Source organism: Lactuca serriola, chromosome 4, assembly GCF_051521515.1.
Source record: "Lactuca serriola cultivar US96UC23 chromosome 4, Lser_US96UC23_V15, whole genome shotgun sequence".
Classification (NCBI taxonomy): Eukaryota; Viridiplantae; Streptophyta; class Magnoliopsida; order Asterales; family Asteraceae; genus Lactuca; species Lactuca serriola.
The window spans coordinates 308336047-308360963 of NC_136411.1; the positions used below are offsets into that span (position 1 = coordinate 308336047).

Genomic DNA, 24917 nt, shown 5'->3' on the forward strand with positions numbered 1-24917 from the left:
GTCGACCACACCTGTACGCCACCGGACTCGTCATCCTCTGTCAAACCCTGCACAATAAGAGCATTCATAGAAGGATTAGTACCAGCCTTCTTCCTTTTTATTTCTTCCAGTCTTTTCAAAAGACTTGCTTCTTCATCTTTCTCTTCGTCTTTCTCATCCATCTTCTTCAGCAAGCAATCCTTGGCGTAGTGATTCTTTCCCCCACAGTAGAAGCAACTGACACCAGAGTCAGCTTCACCCTTAGCTTCCTTTTTCGACTCCTCAACCTTCGGTTCATCTTTTACTCTTTCGGAACTATAGGTTCCTTTCCAATTACGATTTTTGTTGGAAGGAAACTTTTTCTTGATAAAGCTTCTGGGATTTGACACCATTAAGGCATAGTCTTTGGCTGTCAGATCGTGATCTCCCAGATTAAGATCCTCTTCATCTTCTTCTACACTTTTACCCTTGGACAAAAGCACCGGAGATCCCAGACTAGAAACCACGCTCTTCTCTTGCAGCACTATCTTTTCTTGGGATTTCAGAATTCCCACCAGTTTCGCCAGCGAATAAGATTTGAACTGCTCGTGTGCTTTAACTGTAGACACAACAGCTCTCTATTCGGATCTTAAACCATTCAGAAAAGTAACTTTCTGTTCAATAAGCTTCCTTTCAATATCATGTTTGATCATCTTGCTGAGAAGATGATTGAAGCGATCAAACGTCTGTGTAACAGACTCATCAGGATTTTGCTTGAACTCTCCAAACTCAGACAGAAGCAAGGTCTGAATTGAGTGCTCCAAACCTTCATCTGTGGAATATAGCTCTCGCAGCCGATCCCAGATTTCTTTAGTTGTACTGCAGGAACTCACCAATCTAAACGTGTCAGATTGAAGAGCAAATCGAATTAGTCTCAATGCTTTAATGTTGCACTGAAACTTCTCCTTTTCGTCTTGAGCAACATCTTTCACATCTTTTAACAAATCATTATACTTCTTTTGAGTTTTAATAATTATGGATGTTCCTGAATGAGTAAATGGTCCAGATACAATGGCTTCCCATATCAGATACCCATTATCTTTAGATCCAATGACGTAGTCTTCGAAATGATGCGCCCAAACCTCGTAATCTTGAGTGTAAAGAATTGGAATCTTAGTTGTGGATCCTATATTGTTCGAGATGTTGATAGGATTGGATTGAGAATCGTCCATGCTTGATCGTTTAACCTGTTGCAAGATCAGACTTGTAATACGTAATATTAGGGCAAGACGAATAAATAATGAGATACGTCAATTATGGAGTGACGGCTCAATAAATATCAGTAAATGCGGAATAAACCCTAATCACTTCTATCACAGAAGAGATGTGTATGAATTACACAGCCTCCTGCTCTGATACCAATTGATGAGTTTATGAAACTCTTTGATCGTTTAGATCTTATAACAGGCAAATCACGAAAGCGAATAACAGCAATATAAAACACAAGAATGAATCTGAATATGTCGAATGATTTGATTGATTCAATCCTCAACAGAGCTCGATAAAGAACTTCCAATGTAGAGGATATTAGGGTTACAAAAGATTAAAAATCCTTGACAGAATAACTTCCAAAATCTTACGTACTAGGATGCATGCAAGCACCTATAAATACAAAACCCTATAAAATAACTCACGAATGGACAGGCCCATACCGGAGTCTAAATGGACTAACTAGCGAGCCTAAGACGCAACACCTTTTGGACCTAACACAAACCGTAAGCGATCATGTGACCCCTCTGCATAAACATTACCCCAACCCCATGACAGAAGCTTCAAAATAAAACACAAAATCATCCACACCATCGGGAAGGGTCAGTACCATAGCCTCATTTAGTCTCTGTCTCAAGGTCTCAAATGCCGCCTGCTGCTCATCCCTTCATCGAAAGGTAACGTTCTTCTTCGTCAACCGGATCACAGGTACTGCAATCTTGGACAAATCCTAGATGTATCTCTGGTAATATCCTGCTAATACAAGGAAACTATGAATCTCAGATGGAGATCTCAAAATCTACGACTGCATCACCACCTCGATCTTGGCTGGATCAACCAATATACAATCGTGGTTAATGAAATTCCCTAGAAACTACACTTCATGTAAACAGAATTCGCACTTGAAAAACGTGGCATATAGTCTCTCCCTCCTCAAAGTATCCATAACCTCTTGCATATGCTCCTAATGTTGTTCCTTGGTCTTAGAATAGACAAAGATATCATCAATAAATACAATCATCAATCGATCCAACATCGTTCTCCAAATCGGGTTCATGAGATCTATAAACGTTTCTAGTGCAATAGTAATCCTAAATGGAATCACCACAAACTTGTAATGACCTTAATGAGTTCTGAAGGCCATATTATGTTCATCCTCATCCCTGACCCACATATGATGATAACCCGACCTCAACTCAATCTTGGAGAGCCAATATACACCCTGAAGTTGGTCAATCAAATTGTCTATTCTCGGAAGTGGATAATGGTTTTTCATCATTAACTTGTTCAACTCCAATTAATCGATACACATCCTGTGTGAACTGTCCTTCTTCTTCACAAACAGGATCGACGCTCCTCACGGTGAACTGCTCGGTCCAATAAATACCTTATCTAAAAAATCCTAAAAGTATGTAGACAACTCCTGCATCTTTGGAGGTGCTAAGTGATACAGTTCCTTGGCTACCATAGTCGACCCCAAACTAAATCAATCTGAAACTCTACACGCCTCTCAAGAGGCACTCCCGACAGATCCTCCGGAAACACAATCGATAATTCCCAAACAATAAGTACATCATGCATAGTATTCTTCTCCACAACCCAAGAATCCATAACATATGCCAAAAACCAAGAGCATCCCTCCTGAAGATACCTTATAGCCCTCGTAGCTATGTAGATAGCTGGTCCATGCTAAGTGCCCTCACCATGAATAACCAATTCTCCCCCACTTGGGGTTCAAACCCACACTAGCTGTTGCTCACAATAAATCATAGCCCTGTTTTGGCTAAACAAATCCATGCCCATAATGATCTTCATCCATCATAGAAGATTAAGGACCTATTCTATCACACACTTCTCATGGAACAGCTTGAGAACAAAATCCCAGTGAACCCTCAGAGCATTCACTATACGATCATCAAAAATCTTGACCTCTAATAGGTAGTCTAACACTCTGAGAGCATCATCGAACTTCTTGTTAAGCCCAAGAGACATGAAAGATAGGGTAGCACCCGAGTTGAAAAGAACATGAGCAGTCATACCATTCACTAAAAATATCCCTAATCAGAAGCAGATAAACATAAGCATAAAATAATGAAAACAATATAAGATATGATAGGGATACATACATTGAAAATGTTTAGTGCAGCTCGGGCCTCCTCGGCCGTCAATTGAATGGCTTGGCTCTTTACTATAGGAGCTTCCGCCTTTCTCTAGAGGTCATTTGTGATCCTTCAGGTAGTTGGAGCAGGTGTCTTCACTATACCACCAATAAGACGTGGACATTTAGCCCTCCTATGGCCGATCTACTTGAAGTGAAAACAAATTGATGACCTATTGGTGCAATCTTTGCTAATGTGCACCATTTGTCCACACATGAAACAACCAAAATCACCCAGGCGACAAACCCTATCGTGAAACTTGTTGCAATTGCCACAATGGGTCCAACCCTACTTGTCTTTAGAACGGGAATCAAAAGTTTTGGGCTTCTTCGTTAAGCCCTCTGATTCTGAATCGGAGTTGGCTTTCTCTTTGACCGAAGCTCCAACTTAATCTCTTACTCTGAGGTTCTATCAATCATACACTCTAAGGTCCTACATCCTGAAATGCTAAAAAAATCCTTGACGTCATCCCTTAGCATATCATGGTATCTCGCCTTCTTCATCTCCTCATCTATGATATACAGTGGAACCAACAAAGCCCTCTCCCTGAACATGGCGGTGATAACCGCCACAGTCTTTGTCATATGACGAAGGCGCTATAACTCCCTTGCCAGCTGCTGCACCTTGATGGCCGGCAAAAACTCTAATCTGAACCTGGTCAGAAAGTTAGTGCAAGTCATGACCTCAATAGCCTCCATGCCCAAAGCATGACCAACCTCCTCCCACTAGTTGCAATCCATATCCCTTAGACAGTAAGAAATAAACCTCATATAAGACACATCGCGGTAGAAGCTCATCCATTAAGCACTCTCCATGTCCGCAATCCATTGTTTGCTGGAAATGCGATCCTTCCTCCTAAAGAACTCTGGAGCCCTATAGTCCTTAAACTCTGGAATGACCAGAGTGTGTCCTAAACTCACCAACTGTAGTCTTTAAATGAAAGGCCCCTAACCCACCTCACATATGTAGTCGACGGCTAATAATCTCATGAAATTACAAAGTAGGTGCTACACACATCCTACAGAATAATACAAGGCAAACCTTAGTCTATCTTTTAGACTAGCAAAAGTCAAAAAAGGTCAAAAGTCAGTAGTCAAGGTCAACGGTTAAAGTTAAGTCCAGTTGACCTTCACATTGTAGCCAACCAATGTCGTGGACATTCGACTTGATCAAGATCAAATATGCTACTGTGTTGTGGTAGGTAAGCCACCATGTCGTGGCAAAGTCCAGCAAAAACTGTCGTGACATTCTCCTTCACCATGTCATGGCATACATCTCTCCACGTCATAGCTACTGCACTATGACAACTTAATGGAATGAGTCCTTAATTTGTAGAGCTCTGCGTTTGTACTTCCCAAAAAGCTTTGCAGGGTCCTAATCGTCAATAAAAATCCAAACTTTATGGAAATTCATGACCTATGCATGTTCTTCACCCAACAAGGTCAAAATATTGAGAAAAGCACCTAAAACCCATGAATAGCTCTCAAAATCCATTCAACTTCTGGATCCAGAAGATATAGTGACAAAAGGACCACGGTGAGCCATAGAGTTGCAAACTCTATCTCATCTAACCAACCCAAACTCAAAGATAAGCCAAAACATGATATAAAACCTAGATCTATGAAGAGAAAACCAAAAAGGTGGAGACTTGATGACTTACAAAGTGTCTAGATGGTTTATACAAGGAGTAGAGACAAGTTGCTTGATGATTTATGCACAAGAGCTCCTTCTTCTTCTTTCCAAGATCACAAAAACTACCAAAACGAACTAAAAACTTCAAAAGGGAGGCTAGGTTTTATCAAAGGTGCTTTGGAGGTGACGGAGGTTGAGGGTGAGGGAAACCCTAGCCATCACTTCCTATAAATAGGGCTCAACGCCCAAATTTTAGGTTTTGCAAAAAATAAGTCACCACGTTGTGGCAATTGAATGACCACACCGTGGCATCCACTTAAATAAGATATGCGATTATGGCAGAATGCCACGTCGTTGTGATCCCTTCACCATGTCGTGACCATTAGAATTCTCACAATTTGAAATATAAAATCATATCTGAAATTTAGGTGTTACATGTTTTGTTTTAACATGACCATTGTTTACTATTAGACACATATACTAACTTAAATTGTCACCATCAATTACTTATAGTCGTGACTTTTTTTTATTAAACAATGAGAATAAACTACTAGTAGTCATTTTTTTTATTGTGACTATTGCAAACTTTTAGACACACATAAAAACGGAAAATTCACCATACATTATTTATAGTCACAACTTTACTTTCTTTTACTAAGTGGCTAATTAACACTACTCATTCTCGATACAAGTATGTTATCCGGCCATATGTATAAGTTTTTAGCCACGTCACGCTCATGTGACAAGTTCAATTCTATGATTTAGACATACAAACATTTGTTTCATGTGACTACATACTTAGCTATCGCTCAAATAAAACAATCACAAACACATTCTAAAAATAAAATAAATACCATGGCAAATGGCCACAATTGGGTACATGTTTCGAGTGTGACCGGTAATTGTTACGTTTTTAGTGTAAAATAGTGGCTAATGTTTTGGAAAAATTAGACAATCATCACATAAAAGGTGTATAAAAGGTGTTCGGTACGGTTCTAACCCGAATAACATTTCTAGTCAAAACGTGTTGGCAGCCCCATAGCGGAACAAACATCCATGACTAATAACGTGGGCTTGGTTAGGTGAGGAAAATGCCATAGGTAATACCATCTCAAACATTTTCACAATATGACCGCTTCACCTACGTAAAAATGGCTTTATCGACAAATAGTTTAAATGTTTAGACACTTAGCACAAAAAACACACAAAAAAATGTTAGGGAACAATTAAATTAAAAAATTAAAGCTTTTTTGCCTCGTAATGATATTATCCCTATAAAGTGTATCCAAATTACCGTCTTTCTTTTAGAGTCACATTATATTATATGCTAGGTGTGAGACCCGTATATTATACGGGTTAATTTAAAAAATGATTAAACTTAAAGTATAAAAATGAAATATTTTTTAATGTACATTTTAAAATAAGAAAGAAATGAACGTATTTATTATAATTTAATATCATATATATGATATTTAATACTTTATATATATAAGTATATGACTTTAATTAAAAATTAAAACAAACCAAATATTGACAAGTGGATAATATTTATTTCAAAATTACCACAAAATGACAAGTGTCAAAACCCATGAGAGATTTACAAGTGGCAAAAAAAACCTTCATTTATTAAGGAGGATAGAGTAAATTAAAAATTTAGTCCCTACATTTTTCACAAAATTGCAAGTTGAATCCAAATATTGAAATTGTACTAGTCTTACTCTTATCATTAACATTCTATTTCGTTGCACATACATGTGTTTTACTTAAAATTGCCAGTTCTTCTTTTCTTATTTTGAAGTAATTTTATATGGGGCATTGACCATATTCACAACAAAGTGCAAATATAAAAAACAACTTTGGGATGATGTAAAAATTTGGACAAAAGTGTTAGCGAATACCTGAGTCCGGAAGTGGCTAGAATGCGTGATCCGGTCTAGAAGCAAATTCCTTGGAGTGTTGTTTAAGTTGCAGAAAATTTCCTTGAGCCATAAGGAATCTCTACATGGAAAGTGTTAGATTACTTTTAGGAATCCTAATTATATACTAATCAGTTTTGTTTATTATATATAGTCAATAGTTCCTGTAAACTGATGATTGACTGAAGTTTTTGAGTTATACTTCTTCAATAAAATTTTATAGAAGTTATGCAATTCTAATTCCTTATTTACCTGCTTTTGCTTTTAACTGGTATTAGAGCATTGAGAAGAGGAAGTACCTGCAATAGAAAGACCTTTTCGTGTAGAGAAATCAAGCAGCAAACCTGATTCTCATGTGGAAAATTTGTGTAGCAAAACAAATCGTGACAACAAGGGAGAAGAACTCAGCGACTGCAAGCAATCCCTCAAACTCAGATCGGTACCTGCTCCGAGATTGTGACAACAACGAGTTGAAGGGTAGTTTTTGACAGTTTGAAGCGTAATCAACGACTAAAACTTGACTCATGAATAGCTCTAAGATCGTGAGTTGTTTACACACAAAGTGAGGAAGAAAGATTGTGAACATTAGAGAGATCGGTGTTGCGAACGTCTTTTGCCCTAAAGAAAATACATGTTTTATATTTGGCATGTTTTTTTATTTGACTTTGGGCCTGTTGGGTTTCTAAATACACAAATTGTGTTTTTCAAAAAAAAAAAAATGGATCTCCATTAGTTAAAGATTTAACTCAATTCAATAAAAAAATTGTTGACTCGTGTGGAGCAATGAGAAATCAACTGTCAAAAGATATCAACTGTGATGTCTGTAGGAGAATCGTCGCAACCACTGGATAAGGAAATCATGCGTTCGCATTCCAATGTCCGACATTGACATCGACGAAGTACACAATTTGGAGGATGCGCATGGAGGTGCTACTCGGGATTCATGGCGTTTGGGATCAAATGGGCACTATCAAATGGAAGAAGACAACAGATTCTCATAGTAGAGTGAAAGGAATTTGGAAGGGAACAAATGGATCAAATGGGCACTATCAGACAAACGGGTCAATTGGTTCAAATGGACACGGTTCAAGTGGTTCAACCCAATGCAAATCCAAACGGTCCAGAAAAATAAGAATAAGAAGGATCGTTCAAAAATTATCTATTACCAGTGCCATAAGCCAAGTCACGTCGCGTCTCAATGTCTGGACCAAATTAAAAAATTACAAGAGAGTAATTTTAATGAATTTAAAGATACCAATGCGGCCGTATTTTTACATGAGACCGTGTTTTTGAATGAAGATAAGGTGATACTGTCTCGATACGACTCACAAGACAACGATGTGTGGTATTTCGATAATAGGGCGAGCAATCACATGATGCGAAACCGATCATTTTTCTCCGAGCTTGATGAAGGTATAACCGGGAGGGTTAAATTTGAAGATAATTTTGTGTGTAAAAATCAAGGGAAAGGTGATATACTTTTCCAATGCATAAGGGGTCAACAAAGGCTGATGAAGGATATTTACTACATATCGGATCTCAAGAACAATATTATTAGTCTCGGACAAGCAACTGAAGTCGGGTGTGATATTCGAATGAAAGACAACTATTTAACCATACACGATGCCAATAATTGCTTATTAATGAAAGTACAAAGAACTCCAAACCGCCTTTATAAAATAAAATTACAAATTGGAGTTCCTATTTGCCTTCATTCGAGGCTAAGTGAAGATACATGGAGATAGGATGCAAGATTTGGGGACATCAATTTTGAGTCAATGAAAAAGATGTCCAAAAAGGTTCTAGTCAAAGGGTTACCCCAATTTGATCATGAGAATCAATTGTGTGAGCTTTTCTTGGTGAGCAAGCAAACAAGAAAGTCATTCCCGACTATGACGACATACAAAGCAAAACAACCATTGGAACTAGTTCACGGTAATTTATGCGGTCCGATCACGCCAGCAACCAAGGATCAAAATGATTGGTTTTGAGCATTCTAACACTCCTATGGTGTACATGCAACCCTAGAAACCTTGGATCTATGTTTTACTATGATACATGCAAATTTGATTTTCCAAGGTTCAGAACCTATCTAGCATGCATGGGGAACTTTTAACCATAAAAGGTAGTAAGGAAAACATACCTTTTGTTGCTTTCATTCCTTTGAGAACCTTGTGAGCCTAGCACCCCAAATGTGATGCCTCAAATTCTTCACACAACACCAAACACACTTGGAATAACTTAGAGAGAAATGCACACACTTATAAAATCGGCTAGCCCTCACTTATCTCACTTAGTGGCCGATTTTTGGTCTACAATATGATGCTTATATAGTGTGTCACAATTAGGGTTACACCATGTAAACCCTCATTGACATGGCTTTTCATTTCTTGGATCCATGGGTTCAAAAACACCATGGAGCATCCATCGAGAATCTTATTGGTTTTAGCCCAACTTGATAAACCATATAACATTAGCCCACTATACAAGAATGGATGATTTACACAATCAACCCACATATTTAGTTAGTCTCATTTTGATCACAAAATTAATTCTTGATCAATACTAATTAAATAATATCATTAATATATTAGAACTTATAATATATTAATAAACCATAAGTGTCATTTCTCTAATTTTAGTCTACCCAAGTGCATGATGCCATGCAACCCAAATTGACCATGCCAAGCCTAGTCAAGTACATACCAGAAATATTTATGGACTTAGACACCTTATCCAATAGTCTCCCACTTGGATAAGTCTAATAACTATTACTGCAAGTATGACTTCAGGAACCGATTAGCTATCGTAGCTCTTTCAAGGTCTCTCGGGACTGAGATGATGATGTTACACCATGTAAGATAAGTGATCATAAAATCCTCTGCTCTCAAGATATCAACCGGACAAATACATGGAACAATGTCGTACTTATTGTCTAGCAGTTTGTTTCTTGATTTCGGATTTGTTTGACATAGAAATTAATCAAACACATCAATTTAGTTCTAACTGGGCCCGATACATAGGTCAAAACAAAATCATTGAAGGGCCAAAATATTGCTTCTAATACAAGAAGAAATATATAAACTTCGACTCATATGCTTGTTCTACTACTAGTTGAATTATACATAAAGGCACGTTTTATAACATCGAGTTACCAATGCGTTTTCATACAATCAATGTATAACCAACTCATAGTCAACAACTCATATCTATAGGTTTGAAGACTTATATGATATTACCGTCTCACGATCACTCGCGATAAACTCCATGAAGTGATACAAGTGAGCATGGGTTGAATCCAATACTCAGAACTTATGAGCACTCATGAGTGTCATAACAACTCTTGCTATGTCCAACAACTTAGACATCTACAAGCCAACTTCATGACAGTCTTGATTCATATCTACTTCCAACATATGACCGACTGTGGAGATTAGAATAAAGTAATTACTCTAGAAGTCAAAACATGCAAAGCTAAAACAATAGTAAATAATTGACAAAGATAGCAACACTTTACTCATAAATAAACAACAACTTTTATTCATCATCAAATGTCGATTACATTTTACAAGTTTCAGAAATATCTATCAAGTTTGTAAAACTAATATCATCCTTCAGCTTGATGTGCCTCGCATGCTGTAAAGGCTTAAACCTACTCAGTCCCTTCGTGAAGGGATCTGCTGGGTTCTCATCCGATGATACCCTCTTTTCCACGAGGAGTCCCTCTTTTATTCGATGTCTGATAAAATGGTATTTTCTTTCGATGTGTCCGGATCTCCCATGATCCCTTGGTTCCTTCGTTAAGGCAACTGCACTTTCACTATCACAGAAAATTTCCATAGGCTCCTTTATAGCTGGTACAACTCCAAGGTAACCAATAAAGTTTTTCAGCCATATTGCCTCCTTCGCCGCTTCACTCACTGTTATGTACTCTGATTCAAAGGTTGAAGCAACTACCATCTCTTGCTTGGAACTTTTCCAAGTAATTACTGCTATGTACTCTGATTCAAAGGTTGAAGCAGCTACCTATAAGTCTGGAAGCTAGCATCACTATACCCAACCACTCTCAAGTCATCACTCCCACCAATGGCAAGGACCAAGTCCTTAGTCCTTTGAAGATACTTGATAATGTTCTTTACCACAGTCCAGTGAGCCTTGCCAGGGTTCCCCTGATACCTGCTGGCAATGCTCATAGAAAAAGCCACATCAGGATGAGTACAAGTCATAACATACATGATCGAGCCTACAACGGAAGCATACGGTACTCGACTCATTTCAGCTATCTCAGCCTCTGTACTTGAGCTCTGATTCTTACTCAGTTTGGCGTTACTCTAGATCGGTAAATCTCCTTTCTTGGACTCCTGCATGCTGAACCTATTCAACACCTTATCCAAGTATGTACTCTAACTAAGTCCAATTAGTCTTTTACTCCTTTCTCTTAATATCCTTATCCCTAGGATATAGCCATCTTCTCCAAGGTCCTTCATAGTAATACACTTCCCAAGCCAGGACTTCACCTCCTACGGAGTAGGGATGTCATTTCCTATGAGTAGTATGTCATCTAGATACAATACCAAAATGCTAACTATACTCCCACTAGCTCTGACATATACGCATGACTCATCTTCGCTTCTCGAGAAACCAAACTCTTTGACCTTTTCATCGAAACAAAGATTCCAACTGCGAGATGTTTATTTCAATCCATAAATGGATTTCTCAAGCTTGTACACTCTATTTGGGTACTCCGTGCTGACAAAACCCTCTGTCTGACTCATGTAAACATCCTTAGCCAGCTTTCCATTAAGGAAAGAGGTTTTGACATCTATTTGCCATATTTCATAATCATGAAATGCAGCAATGGCTAGCATGACCCTAATAGACTTTATCTTCGCTACTGGTGAGAAGGTTTCATCATAATCAATACCCTGAGTTTGAGTAAGACCCTTCGCAACTACTCGCGCCTAATAAGTATGCACTTTACCATCCATGTCAGTCTTCTTCTTGAAGATCCACTTGCACCCGACTATCTTACGGTCGGGTACATTGTCAACCAAGTTCCAAAATTGATTATCAAACATGGACTGTATCTCACTGTCCATAGCCTCCTTCCATTTAGCAGACTATGGGCCTGCCATTGTTTCCTTAAAGCTATTAGGTTCATCCAAATTTACCAGTGTATTATCACTTATAAATGTATCACCTTCCGCAATAATATGGATACCATAGTAATGCTCAGTTGTATTCCTAACCCTCATGGAACGCCTCAGAGGTACAGACTCGTCAATCGTATCAATAGGAGTTTCCTCCACAGGTTGATTGCTAGGGTTTGAGGTTCCTTCATCACTTGACTCTTGAATTTCTTCAAGGTCAATTTGCCTCCCACCGTTTCCTTGGCTTATGAACTCTCTCTCGCGAAATACCCCTCTTCTTACCACAAAGACCACATTCTCACTGGGTCTGTAAAAGAGATAACCAAAGGATTTTTGTGGGTAGCCGATGAAAATACACCTCTCACTTCAAGGTTCGAGCTTATCTTGAGTCTCGCATCTCATGAAAGCCTCGCAACCCCAAATCTTGACGAGCACTTTGATGGTACCTTTCCATCAAATTCCGGTGCATCTCAAAAGGGTAATAGTCCTCATAGGGCTTTTGGAGCTTGGCTGACATCGTGGTCGTCATGATGTACGCCACTTTAGTGGCATCTCTCTTATGTGTCTTGAATTCAGCGATCTCCTCAGGAGTAGAAGTAGACTCATTGAGTTACTTAATCTCCTCATCGAGGACATATTCCTTGTCCTCGTAACGAGTGACCATCCTAATGTTACGGATCCAATCCATAAAGTTTGTACCATCGAAGATAACTCTCCCACAAAGATTCATAAGAGAGAAGGAGCATGTAGGGTTAGAGCCCGAAGAATTGTTGTTATAAGACATCTGAAAAGAAGAAAACAAGTTTAGATTAGATATATAGATTCCTTAATAAAACACCCAAATGTAATATTTAGGCTAGGACCCAGCACAATATATTATAACTTAGAGGAGGGATGACGTAATCTAAGCCATAACATATTTGAAGGTAGGTGAATGACGATTCACCAATTTCCACCACGAAAACGAAATAAATTATTAGGTTTTAATTGGTTTTGAAATTCCTAGGTTCTTTTGAGATTCGTTGAACTTTTAAATGGCATGTTTCAATCTCGAATGTGCCCTTCAAGTTTTGTGACTGGGATGCCGAGGATCACAAAACAAGGTGTGCATAACCATGCAAATTCACTTGGTACCCTTAATTTTATCACCTAATTAATGTGCCGGTTACCCACACATGCTCCACCGATCTATGATAATCATTAAGTCACCCTTTGTTATCCTTACTAGTCAAAGTTAGTGTGCCGGTTACCCACACACGCTCCACCAATGACTTGGTAAGGTACAAAGTGTGAATTTCATGAGTTAGCACCATATTCACATTTTCCTAAAGTAACTAAGATTGGGAATTATAAAACATTTAGTTACATTATAATAATCATCATACTTTTAATAATAATTAAAGTCATTGTCCTACCCGTTCGGCTAACGACCCTCCACCGATCAAGGAAGCGGTGGGTGAGAGTGGACATCCATTAAGCTGTCATTTTATAGGCAACGACCTTATACCCCCTTATAGACCGACTTTATGAATGAGGCCTACTAACGGTAAAACGACTTGATCTTATACATATATATAATTATTAACCAATAATGTTATAATTGTATAAGGGTTGAATTTTAACTTTTAAAACTCTAAGGGTTTGGAATTAAAGTATTCTTAAATGTGTGCAACTTTAAAAATTCCAAAACTTGAAGGCAAGTTTTGAAACTATTCAAAACTTTTCATTTCATAACTTATGAGTTAATAGTTCATAAAATTGAAGACTCTTCATGTTTATGTAACATATGTGTTTTAAATGGACATTAAAAAGAGTGACTTTTGGTTATCCATAACTTCAAGACAAATTCTGGATCCCACTAAAACACTTAATTGATCAAGAATTAATCATTAAACAATTTAGCAAGTAATTCCTATGATCTAACAATAACTCATAAGAACATGAGTATTAATATCTAAACTTCAAGAATCATATGAACACATATAAATATGGAATTTTGATATTAGCAATTTTAAATGGATTAGCATAACCATTACACCATCTAAAACAAGTTTTAAAACACCAAAACAGTTTAGGATAATGTTTCTAGTCCATTTCCAGCAGCAAAAGTCGAAAAATTACAGTCAGAGGCTCTTACTCGTCGAGTGCAATAACCTACTCGTCGAGTGCAATAATCTACTCGTCGAGTAGGATGAATTTTGCCTTGGACTCGTCGAGTCCCCCCATGGATTTGGCGAGTCCACAGTCTAGACAGCCAATTTTTCTAGTTTTCTAGAAAGTTTGCATCAAATATCAAGAAAACAAGCCTAGGCTCTGATACCACTGATGGGTTTTGAGCATTCTAACACTCTTATGATGTACATGCAACCCTAGAAACCTTGGATTTATGTTTTACTATGATACATGCAAATTTGATTTTCCAAGGTTCATAACCTATCTAGAATACATGGGGAAATTTTAACCATAAAAGCTAGTAAGAAAAACATACCTTTTGTTGCTTGAATTCCTTTGAGAACCTTGTGAGCCTAGCACCCCAAATGTGATGCCTCAAATGCTTCACACAACACCAAATACACTTGGAATAACTTAGAGAGAAATGCACACACTTAGAAAATCGGCTAGCCCTCACTTATCTTACTTAGTGGCCGATTTTTGGTCTACAATATGATTCTTATATAGTGTGTCATAATTAGGGTTACACCATGTAAACCCTAATTAACATGGCTTTTTATTTCTTGGATCCATGGGCTTAAAAACACCATGGAGCATCTTATGGGTTTTAGCTCAACTTGATAAACCATGTAACATTAGCCCACTATACAAGAATGGATGATTTACACAATTAACCCATATATTTAATTAGTCTCCTTTTGATCACAAAATTAATTCTAAATTAATTCTTCATCAATACTAATTAAATAATATCACTACTATATTAGAACTTATAATATATCAATAAACCATAAGTGTCATTTCTCTAATTTTATTCTACCTAAGTGCATGATGCCATGCAACCCAAATGGACCATGTCAAATCGGGTCAAGTACATACCATAAATAGTTATGGGCTTAGACACCTTATCCAACACAAAATAGGTATATTTTTACACTAATTGATGAATTTTCACGATTTATGTGGATTTATCTCATAAAAGAAAAGAGTGAGGCGTTTACACATTTCAAAAAATTCAAAGCTTTGGTGGACAATGAAATTGGAAAGCCTTTGAAAGTGTTTAGAAGTGATCGAGGAGGTGAGTTTACTTCTCTTGAGTTTAATTCTTTTTGTGATCAAAACGGAGTCAAACGCCACCTTACCGCCACTTACTCTCCACAACAAAATGGAATTATGGAATGAAGAAACCAAACACTAATGGACATGATACGAGGTATAATGAGGGAAATGCATGTTCCAAACTACTTCTGGGGAGAAGTGGTAAATCACTCTAAAAATCTAATCAATCGAGTTTACACAAGAGTCATTGGTGATACAACTCCATATGAAAAGTTGTATAAAAGAAAACCGAATTTAGAAAATGTTCGAATATTTCGGTCTCTAGCACATGCAAAAGTTGCACCGGTTAATCTAAAGAAATTGGATGCAAGATTAAGACCACTAGTGCATGTTGGTTCCGAACCGGGTACGAAAGATTATCGATTATTTAAACTGGTAACACAAAAAATAAACGTGAGTCAAGACGTTATTTTTGATGAAACCAAAGGGTGGGATTGGATTAAAGAAGTAAGAACCAACAATGAAGAATTGGGTTCATTCATATTACCATGGGACTATCGGCGAGACGAGGCGGACAACAACCAATGAAACAATGTAAACAATGATCCAATTGAACCAATTGAATCGGATCACGAGATTGGAGTGGAAGTACAAGATAATGAACAACCAATTCCTATAAATAATAATGTTCAACAAGGAGATGCAAATCAAACACCCTCGAGAACAAGAGTGCCACCAAGACGATTTCAAGATTATGAGCTTGATCTTGATAATCTCGAAGAACTTCTTCTTACAACCAATAACGAGCTGGTATCTGTTGAAGAAGCAAAGAAAAAACCAGAGTGGGTCAAAGCCATGGATGCGGAAATTAATTCGATAAACAAGAATAATACTTGGACTCTCGTGAACAAGCCTATGGGGGTGAAACCAATTGGACTCAAGTGGGTGTTCAACTTGAAGAAAACTGCAGATGACACAATTAGTAAATACAAGTCAAGTTTGGTTGCTAAAGGTTACGTGCAACAACCCGGTATTAATTTTGAAGAAGTATTTGCCCCGATAGCTCGAATCCAAAGCATTCGGTTTCTTATAGCCTTAGCCGCTACTCATGGGTGGGAGCTTCACCACTTGGATGTTAAAACGGCATTCTTACATGGAGAATTAAAGGAAAATGTTTATGTATCGCAACTGGAAGGCTATATAAAGAAAGGTAACGAATATAAAGTATATTGCCTTACAAAAGCACTATATCATCTAAGACAAGCACCTCAAGCATGGAACATGAAGCTTGATGGGATTTTGAAAAGTATTAAATTTCAAAAGTGCATGAAAGAACCATCGGTGTACCAGAAAAGTGAAGGATCTAACTTGCTAATTTTAGCAATTTATGTTGATGATTTATTTACCACAGTACAAAATTGAGCATGATCAAGAGGTTTAAATTAGAGATGTCCAAGAACTTTGAGATGTCGGATCTTGGAAGAGTGACTGATTACCTTTGCGTTGAAGTTAAGCAAGAGGAATCGAGGATTACTATAAACCAAGAAGCATATGCTCAACGCATTCTCAACGAAGCTGGTTTACAAGAATGCAATCCGACGCACATTTGAATGGAATCGGGAAATAAATTGTCAAAGGCCGGAGATGAACCCGAAATCGACCCGACACAATATCGAAAAGTGGTAGGATGTCTTAGATTTCTCTTGCAAACAAGAGCCGATATGGAATATGCGGTTGGAGTTGTTAGCTGATACATGCAAAGTCCAAGAGAATCACATGGTGGTGCAATAGAACACATTCTAAGATACTTACGAGGAACAACGGGATACAAAATCAAGTACGAGAGGATGAGACAAAGGAGAATTATTGGTTATAGTGATAATAGTTAGAATGTTGACCCTGATGAAGGAAAAACCACAATCGGGCACATTTTCTACTACGAGTCATCTCCAATTACATGGTGTTCACAAAAACAAGATACCGTTGCTTTATCATCTTGCGAGGCGGAGTTCATGGAAGCCATAGCGACCGCATGTCAAGCAATATGGCTTCAACATTTGGTCGGAGAAATCTTGAACAAAGCACAAGAAGAAGTGGTTCTTAGAGTTGATAAAAACTCGGCTATCGAACTAACGAAGAATCTCGTTTTTCATGGAAGGAGAAAACATATTCACACGAGGTTTCACTTTATTCGTAATTGTGTCGAAAACGAACAAGTGGAGGTGGAGTACATTCCTGGTGAAGAACAAAAAGAGGATATTCTTACAAAACCACTAGATCGAACCAGGTTCAAGGAAATGCGGTGCTTGATCGGATTGAAGAATTCCCTAGAAGGACTTAGAGATTATGGGGTGATTGTTGGAATCCTAAGTCGTGTAGGACTTTGAGTCCAAGTAAACTTGGAGCTTAAACAAGTTGGTTTAAGTTTCCTAGTCTTATTCTACAAGTCGGTAGTTTTAGATATCGAGGCATGATATTATACAGAAAACAATATTGAGTTTTTAGAGTTATATTTTCTCAGTAAAATTGGAGTTATTCCACTTTGTTTGTGCTATTTTGATTTGAGAATTTGGTACTTAGACAATGGTGCGAGCAACCACACGACCGGCAACTACTCTTATTTTTCTGAATTAAATATGAAGATAACGGGTAGAGTGAGATTTGGAGATGGATCGTGTGTTAGCATTAAAGGAAAAGGGTCAATTTTGTTCGAAGGGAATAGCGGTGAGAAAAAATTAATGAAGGATATTTATTATATCCGATCATTTCGTAGCAATGTTATTAGCCTCGGGCAATCTACAATAGTCGGTTGTAATATTCGGATGCGAAGTGAGTTCCTAACCATGCGAGATGGAGACAGAAGGTTACTTATTAAAGTCCCAAGAAGTGCAAACCGACTCTACAAAATAAAGTTAAAAGTTGGAAAATCACATTGCTTACAAACCAAGTTTAATGAGGAAGCTTGGTTATGGCACGCTCGACTTGGCCATATTAATTTTGGCACGGTAAACTTGATGCACAAGCTAGGTAAAGGGGTACCGACAATCCAACATCAAGACCAACTTTGTGAATCTTGCATGGTTGGAAAAAAATAAAACAATCGTTTGCAAAGAAATCTAATTTTAGAGCTACAAATATTATTGAGATGGTGCATGGAGATATTTGCGGACCGGTTGACCCCCTGCCAAGTGGGTAATATTTATATTTTAGTTCTTATTGATGATTATTCTAGATATATGTGGTATTTTCTTTTGAAGCACAAACGTAATGCATCCGTAATTATTAAAAGATTCAAAATATCAATTGAAAAACAAACCGGTAAAAAGATCAAGAATTTCCATACAAATAGAGATGGAGAATTCACATCGACTGAGTTGAACCGTTTTTGTGATGAAGAAGAGATTTCACATATGTTGATGGGTCCTTATGCACCTCAACAAAACAAAGCAAAAAAATATTCCAAACCACTTTTGGGCAAAGCGGTACGACATGAAACATTCATCATAAATCGTACACCTACTTAGGCATTGGTAGGTACTACACCATTCAAGAAATTTTATGGTGAAAAACCGAACCTTGAAGACTTGAAAGTATTTGGTTGTGTTTGAAAGAGTAGTCTCAAAACATTTGAAGAATCTTGATTATAGGTCACGAACGTTGGTATATTTTAGAAAGGAACCCAATTCAGGAGGATTTTGGTTATATAATCCACGGGAAAATAAAACTATTATTCGTACCTGTGTAATTTGTGATGAAAATAAGACATGACAATGGAATAATGAACCCCAAAATCAAGCTGGAAATGGACCGTGTACATTTACAGTCTTGTGGAATAATGGTCAAGCAACCCAAGATAATGGTTGTTTGATCCCAACTTCAACAGAAACCGAACAATTCACTGATCCAACCCAAACCGACCAAACCAATGACACTTATAACGATGATAGTAGCCTATCGCAACTTGTTGATGATCAAAATAACGATGCAAGTTTTGTCCCACTTCAGCGGTCCAATCGAACTTCAGTGTTGCCAAGAATATTAAATGACTATGAGCTAGATGTGGATCATTTAATGTTGTCATTCGATGAAGAACGAAAGAACTTTAAGGAAATCAATTTGAACAAGAATTGGCTCGATGCAGTGAAGGTTGAAATTGACTCCATCGAGAAGAATAATACTTGAAATTTGTTCCTCTGCATAAAGCTGCTAAACCTATTGGGTTAAGATGGTTATATAAAATTAAAAGAAATATGAATAGATCGGTTACAAGGTACAAAGCACGTCTAGTAGCTAAAGACTATGTACAAGAGCAAGGCATTGATTTTGATGAAGTATTCACGCCAGTAGCTCAACTCGAGACAATAAGACTATTGATTGCTCTTGCAGCCGGGAACGGATGGAAGATTCGTCACTTAGACATAAAAACTACATTTTTATATGGAGATTTAAAGGAAGAAGTGTACGTGTGTCAACCGGAAGGTTTCGTGAAGCAAGGTGAAGAAACAAAAATCTACAAATTGGCAAATGCATTATACAGTATTCGACAAACTCCACGAGCATGGAATTAATTAGAAGCTTAATAGCACGTTGAAAATAAGGGTTTTCAACCATGCATGCAAGAAAATGTGGTTTATAGAAAGGTTGCAAATGGAGAATACATAATAGTTGAAGTTTATGTAGATGATTTGTTCGTGACGGGAACAAGTTTAGATTTCATAAAACAATTCAAGAAACTAATGGCGTTACAGTTTGAAATGTTAGACCTTGGTGAACTAACTTGGTACTTGGGTATTGAAGTATTGCAAGAAAATGGTTCTGTAAAGGTGAAGAAAGAGAGTTATGCTATGAAGATTCTAGAAGAGGTAGGCATGCAAGAGTATAATGCAACTCAATGTCCGATGGAGCCGGTACTAAAGTTGTCTAAAGCCGAAGATGAACCAGAAGTTGAAGCTACCCATTATCGAAAATTAGTGGGCTGTTTACGATATCTCCTACACACTCGTCTAGATTTAGCATATTCGGTTTGAGTAGTTAGCCGTTATACGCAAAGTCCAAGAGAATCTCATGCACGTGCTATTAAGAAAATTCTTCGTCACTTGCGCGGTACTCCATCTTTTAGGATAGTATACAAACGAAGTAAAAATATGAGCTTGATAGCTTACAGTGATAGAAGTCACAATATGGGTATTCATGATGGCAGAAGTACAACAGGGTATGTCTTCTACCTTGTTGATTCACCTATCACTTGGTGCTCCTAGAAGCAAGATACAATAGCGTTATCCTTGTGTGAAGCTGAGTTCATGGCAGCTACTGTAGCTGCATGTCAGGTAGTTTGGTTAAGGGGGTTATTGGCGGAGCTGACAGGAATGAAGAAACAAAAGGTGTTGATTTGTATAAATAACGAATTAGCAATAGCTTTGTCAAAGAATCCTATCTTTCATGGAAGAAGCAAGCACATTCACACTCGATTTCTCTTCATTCGAGAGCATGTTAAAAACAAGCAACTGATTGTTGAACACGTTTTGGGAGATAAGCAACAAGCAGATCCACTTATGAAAGCCTAAGCTCGAATAAGGTTCGTAGAGATGAGAGCGTTGCTTGGCGTGCAAGAATTAGCCTCGACTCAGAAATTTACGGGTGATTGTTAGCGAATACCTGAGTCCGAAAGTAGCTAGAAGGAGTGATCCGGTCCAAAAGCAAATTCCTTGGAGTGTTGTCCAATTTGCTGAGAATTTCCTTAAGCCATAAGGAATCTCTACAGGGAAATTTTAGATTACTTTTAAGAATCGTAATTATATACTAATTAGTTCTGTTTAGTATATATAGTCAATAGGTTCTTGTAATCTGAATGATCGATTGAAGTTTTTGAGTTATATTTCTTCAATAAAATTTTATGCGAGTTATGCAATTCTAATTCCTTGTTTAACTGTTTTTGCTTTTAAAAACTTGTGGTTTTTGATAAAAAAAAATATCTAAGGTCCAAATTTGTAATTTAGTCTCATATGTGTATATATACTTCTCATACTATACGATGGTAAGATGCCACTACATAATTCTTTGCAAACAAACCTCGGAATTCTTGAAACCAACTGATTCCAGTCTTTCATACAACCACAATATCCGGCCTTTGTATCTTGGTTTTTGATTCTTGAATCACTCAAATCTCCTAGTTACCAACTATTTCATAGTTCCTTGATTGAACCCTACCTTGATTTCCTAAGATTCGACTATGGAAACTGATAAGAACATGAAGAAAATCGTTTTGATGCGAAGGATTTTACCTGGAAAGACAAAGAATAATAATCATGATAACAGGCTTTTGATCACTGTGAATGTGGTTGGCAGTTCTGGGCCATTGAGGTTTGTGGTGAAAAAAAATGATAAAGTGTCAACTGTTATAAATTCGTCGTTGAAGTTGTATGCTCGTGGTGGGCGCCTTCCGGTTCTTGGATCAGATTTCAAGAATTTTATGCTGTATGCATTGATTGAAGGATCAGGTGTGGTTTGAAATCATCTTAACTTTAGAGTTGATTAAACAATATATGGTTTTCTTTTTATTAAGTACTAAATATTTTTTGGGTTTTCATAGCAGCATTGAATCCTAGTGAAGAAATAGGGTCTTATCAAGGGAGAAATTTCGTTCTATGTAAAAAGAAGAACAATCAAGTTAACGAAGCAAGGTCACGGATGATTACACGAGAACACAGTGGACGTTGGAAGGCATGCCTTTTATGTTTAGCCCAATAATCATACGTTTGGTTTGTGTATATATGTTAAATGCATTCTTGTTTTTTTATTATCGTCTTGTCTGTTGTCCTAGATTTAAAATGTTTATTGTAACATACGATCGATTGTTGCAAAAGTACATAGTTAGAGACTGTGTATCCGCAGATGTTCGTATGCATGTGTGGTTTTCTATTCAGTATGGTTCTAATTGTGAAATTAATGGATGTGTTAAAATTTTGAATCGAATATTTTAACCGAAATAACTATTGTTTTCTAATTCCTCTAGATTCATGTAGTTATGTACACATTATATATTCTTACTTTTATTTTGTAACTAAAGATTTTCCAATTGACCTATTGAACTCCTCTATATGCTATATGAGTATGAATTAAGAATACTTTATTAGAATTGGAATTTAATAAAGGAAAGGCTGAAGTGTGTTCTTCCTTGTCCCGCATAAAGCTAATAGAAAACAAATATGATTTTACATGGAACTTTATTGCTCTACCAATACCATGTAAGACACTATGATGTGGAGTAAAGGAGCATGTTACACACGAGTCTATCAGTGGTTATGAACGAAATGTTCGTGAGTGGCCTGTTGTAGGCGCACTTGGTGCGTAAAGGTGCACAAATTGTAGAATTCCACTAGATCCGATGCAAGTCCGAGTTGGATTCGGTTTTGCTTACGTGATTGAAAATCGGATTAAGATGCCATCAAATCTGATCGGGATCTGGCTCTAATCCGATTTTCAAACACGTTTGATTTTTGGTGGTTTTTACCATATGTTTTGGTGCATTTCGATCTGGTTTTTCTTACGATCCGTTATTAAATGTGATTTTAACCTAGGATATCTGGATACGGGTCTAAACCGCGGATCGGATTAATCCGATCCAGTTTGATCTAATCTAATCCGGATTAATGGAATCGGATCGGTTTCAAATCGAGGATCCGGTTTTTGTGTGAATCTCTAGACCACGCTATCTGATGTATACTTCTATTACATGGTTAATTTTTGTGCGAACAAGAAAGTAATGATAAAGTTTTTAAGTAACCTTTTTGGAACATTTTATTTTTTTTTATATCCGATGATCACATACTGTCACCATACGTTCGGTGGGAGTTTTGGCGACCAAGAAACTTGACGACGATTTCTTGAAATGATCAGGGACCACATGTCACCTTGAAAAATGAAAATATTCAGAAAAATGGTTAATTTCATTCGTGGCCAAGAAAATATTGGCTTTAATCTTACTTTATCAACCTTTTCTTTGCTTTATGCCTCAATAAAGCATGTGTTTGAAGACTCTCGCTTTAGTATACCGACCCAACTTCAAACCCTTGAATTTTAATGTAAGGAAGTTTATATTATCTGACTTGAAGTCACAAAAATTTGTATACATGATGCATCTGCATTTTTTTTCTCATATTCGAGTTTTTTGTTTCGGTTTTCACATATAAGGGTTATAAATTGTTTTGTAATAACATGCATGTATGCATGTATTATTTTACAAAATACCATATATATATATATATATATATATATATATATATATATATATATATATATATATATATATATATATATATATATATATATATATATATATATATATATATATATATATATATATATACTTATTAAACTCAGTAGAAGATACGTTTTAGGTATTTTAAAATTCGTTAAATGCTCTCATAAACCAAGATGAAAGCTAGTTTCTCTTTTGACCATACATACAGACATATAATTTACGTACGTATGAAGCTACTACAGTACTACTAAGTGAGATAGCCCCATAATTGAAATCAAATTGATTTATAGAGTTTAGTACCTATCCAAGACAAGAAAAACTCATTAGAATAATGTTTCTAAGGTAGTTATAACTTATATGATAATACCAAAAAACAAGCTTATTTTCGGTACTAATATGTTTTTTTATCCAAATAAATAAGAATTGAATAAGGGATAATTTTAAACATAATCATACTTTGGATGTTTAAACCACTGAATTTAGATGCTTCACAACTCAAGCTTTCAAGAAATTTTCTGGTTTTCTCTCACTAGAATTCCTAGTATTCTTATGTATACCCTCACTACTACTTAAAAGGATTATATGGGAAGTACATGTTTTCTCTCTCCAGCATACCTACTATTCTTTTGTATACCCTCAGTACTGCCCAAGAGGAGTATATAGGAAGTATATGGGGATGTTACCATGACTAAATGGAAGCAAGAAAAACTGTCAATACTTAGATTTTCTTTCCTTTCTTTGTAAAATTCCGAAAATCACGTGCTACAAATTTCATTTTTTATATATATTCAAACATTCATTTATACTTTATTCCAACATTAAAACTATTTCGGAATAAACAATTATCAGAGTACAATCCCAAAATCACGAATTGCGGAAAACACGAGTGTATACGTTGGGATCAAGTCGGGCCCTTCCTTTTGAAACAGGAAATGCCTGAAACCATAAACCACAATTTATAAGCTCGAATCTTACTGAGTTTCCCAAAATACCACATACCATACATAATATACGAGCCATACATATCCAACATATTGTGACATCCCTATTTTCACGGACGAAAAAGACCAATGTATTTATGCTTTGTTTGAAAATCAGAGTATGTTATTAAAGAACAATGTTGCGGAATTTTGTTCCCAAAAAACATGATAAAGGTTTTATCAAAGTATTTCCCTAGAAATGTATTTGTTTATATTAAAACATCGGGCAGCACTTCGTTTCAAACGATTCAATTTTCCTTCGACGAAACCTAACATTATTATCGCTAGGTTTTAGTCTAATCTTTATTGTGACTAATTATTAGTCTAGATTCATCATTAACTCAAAGTCTACTTTCATGATC

General features: G+C 36.8%; 1 protein-coding gene across 1 annotated transcript; it reads left to right on the top strand.

Moving 5' to 3' along the window:
• The first annotated feature begins 21544 nt into the window (after positions 1-21544).
• LOC145099505 (uncharacterized) lies at positions 21545-22062 on the top strand. The gene is made up of 2 exons (XM_079037073.1): positions 21545-21812; positions 21905-22062. The coding sequence occupies exons 1-2, from the start codon at positions 21545-21547 to the stop codon at positions 22060-22062; spliced, it is 426 nt and encodes a 141-aa protein (XP_078893199.1).
• The last annotated feature ends 2855 nt before the right edge of the window (positions 22063-24917 follow it).

Bases quoted from the DNA above. Each gene is read 5' to 3' on its own strand.
- LOC145099505 (XM_079037073.1), top strand. From the start codon at position 21,545: ATGGAAACTGATAAGAACATGAAGAAAATCGTTTTGATGCGAAGGATT. The intron at 21,813-21,904 runs GTGTGGTTTGAA...GGGTTTTCATAG, and splicing joins TGCATTGATTGAAGGATCAG to CAGCATTGAATCCTAGTGAA.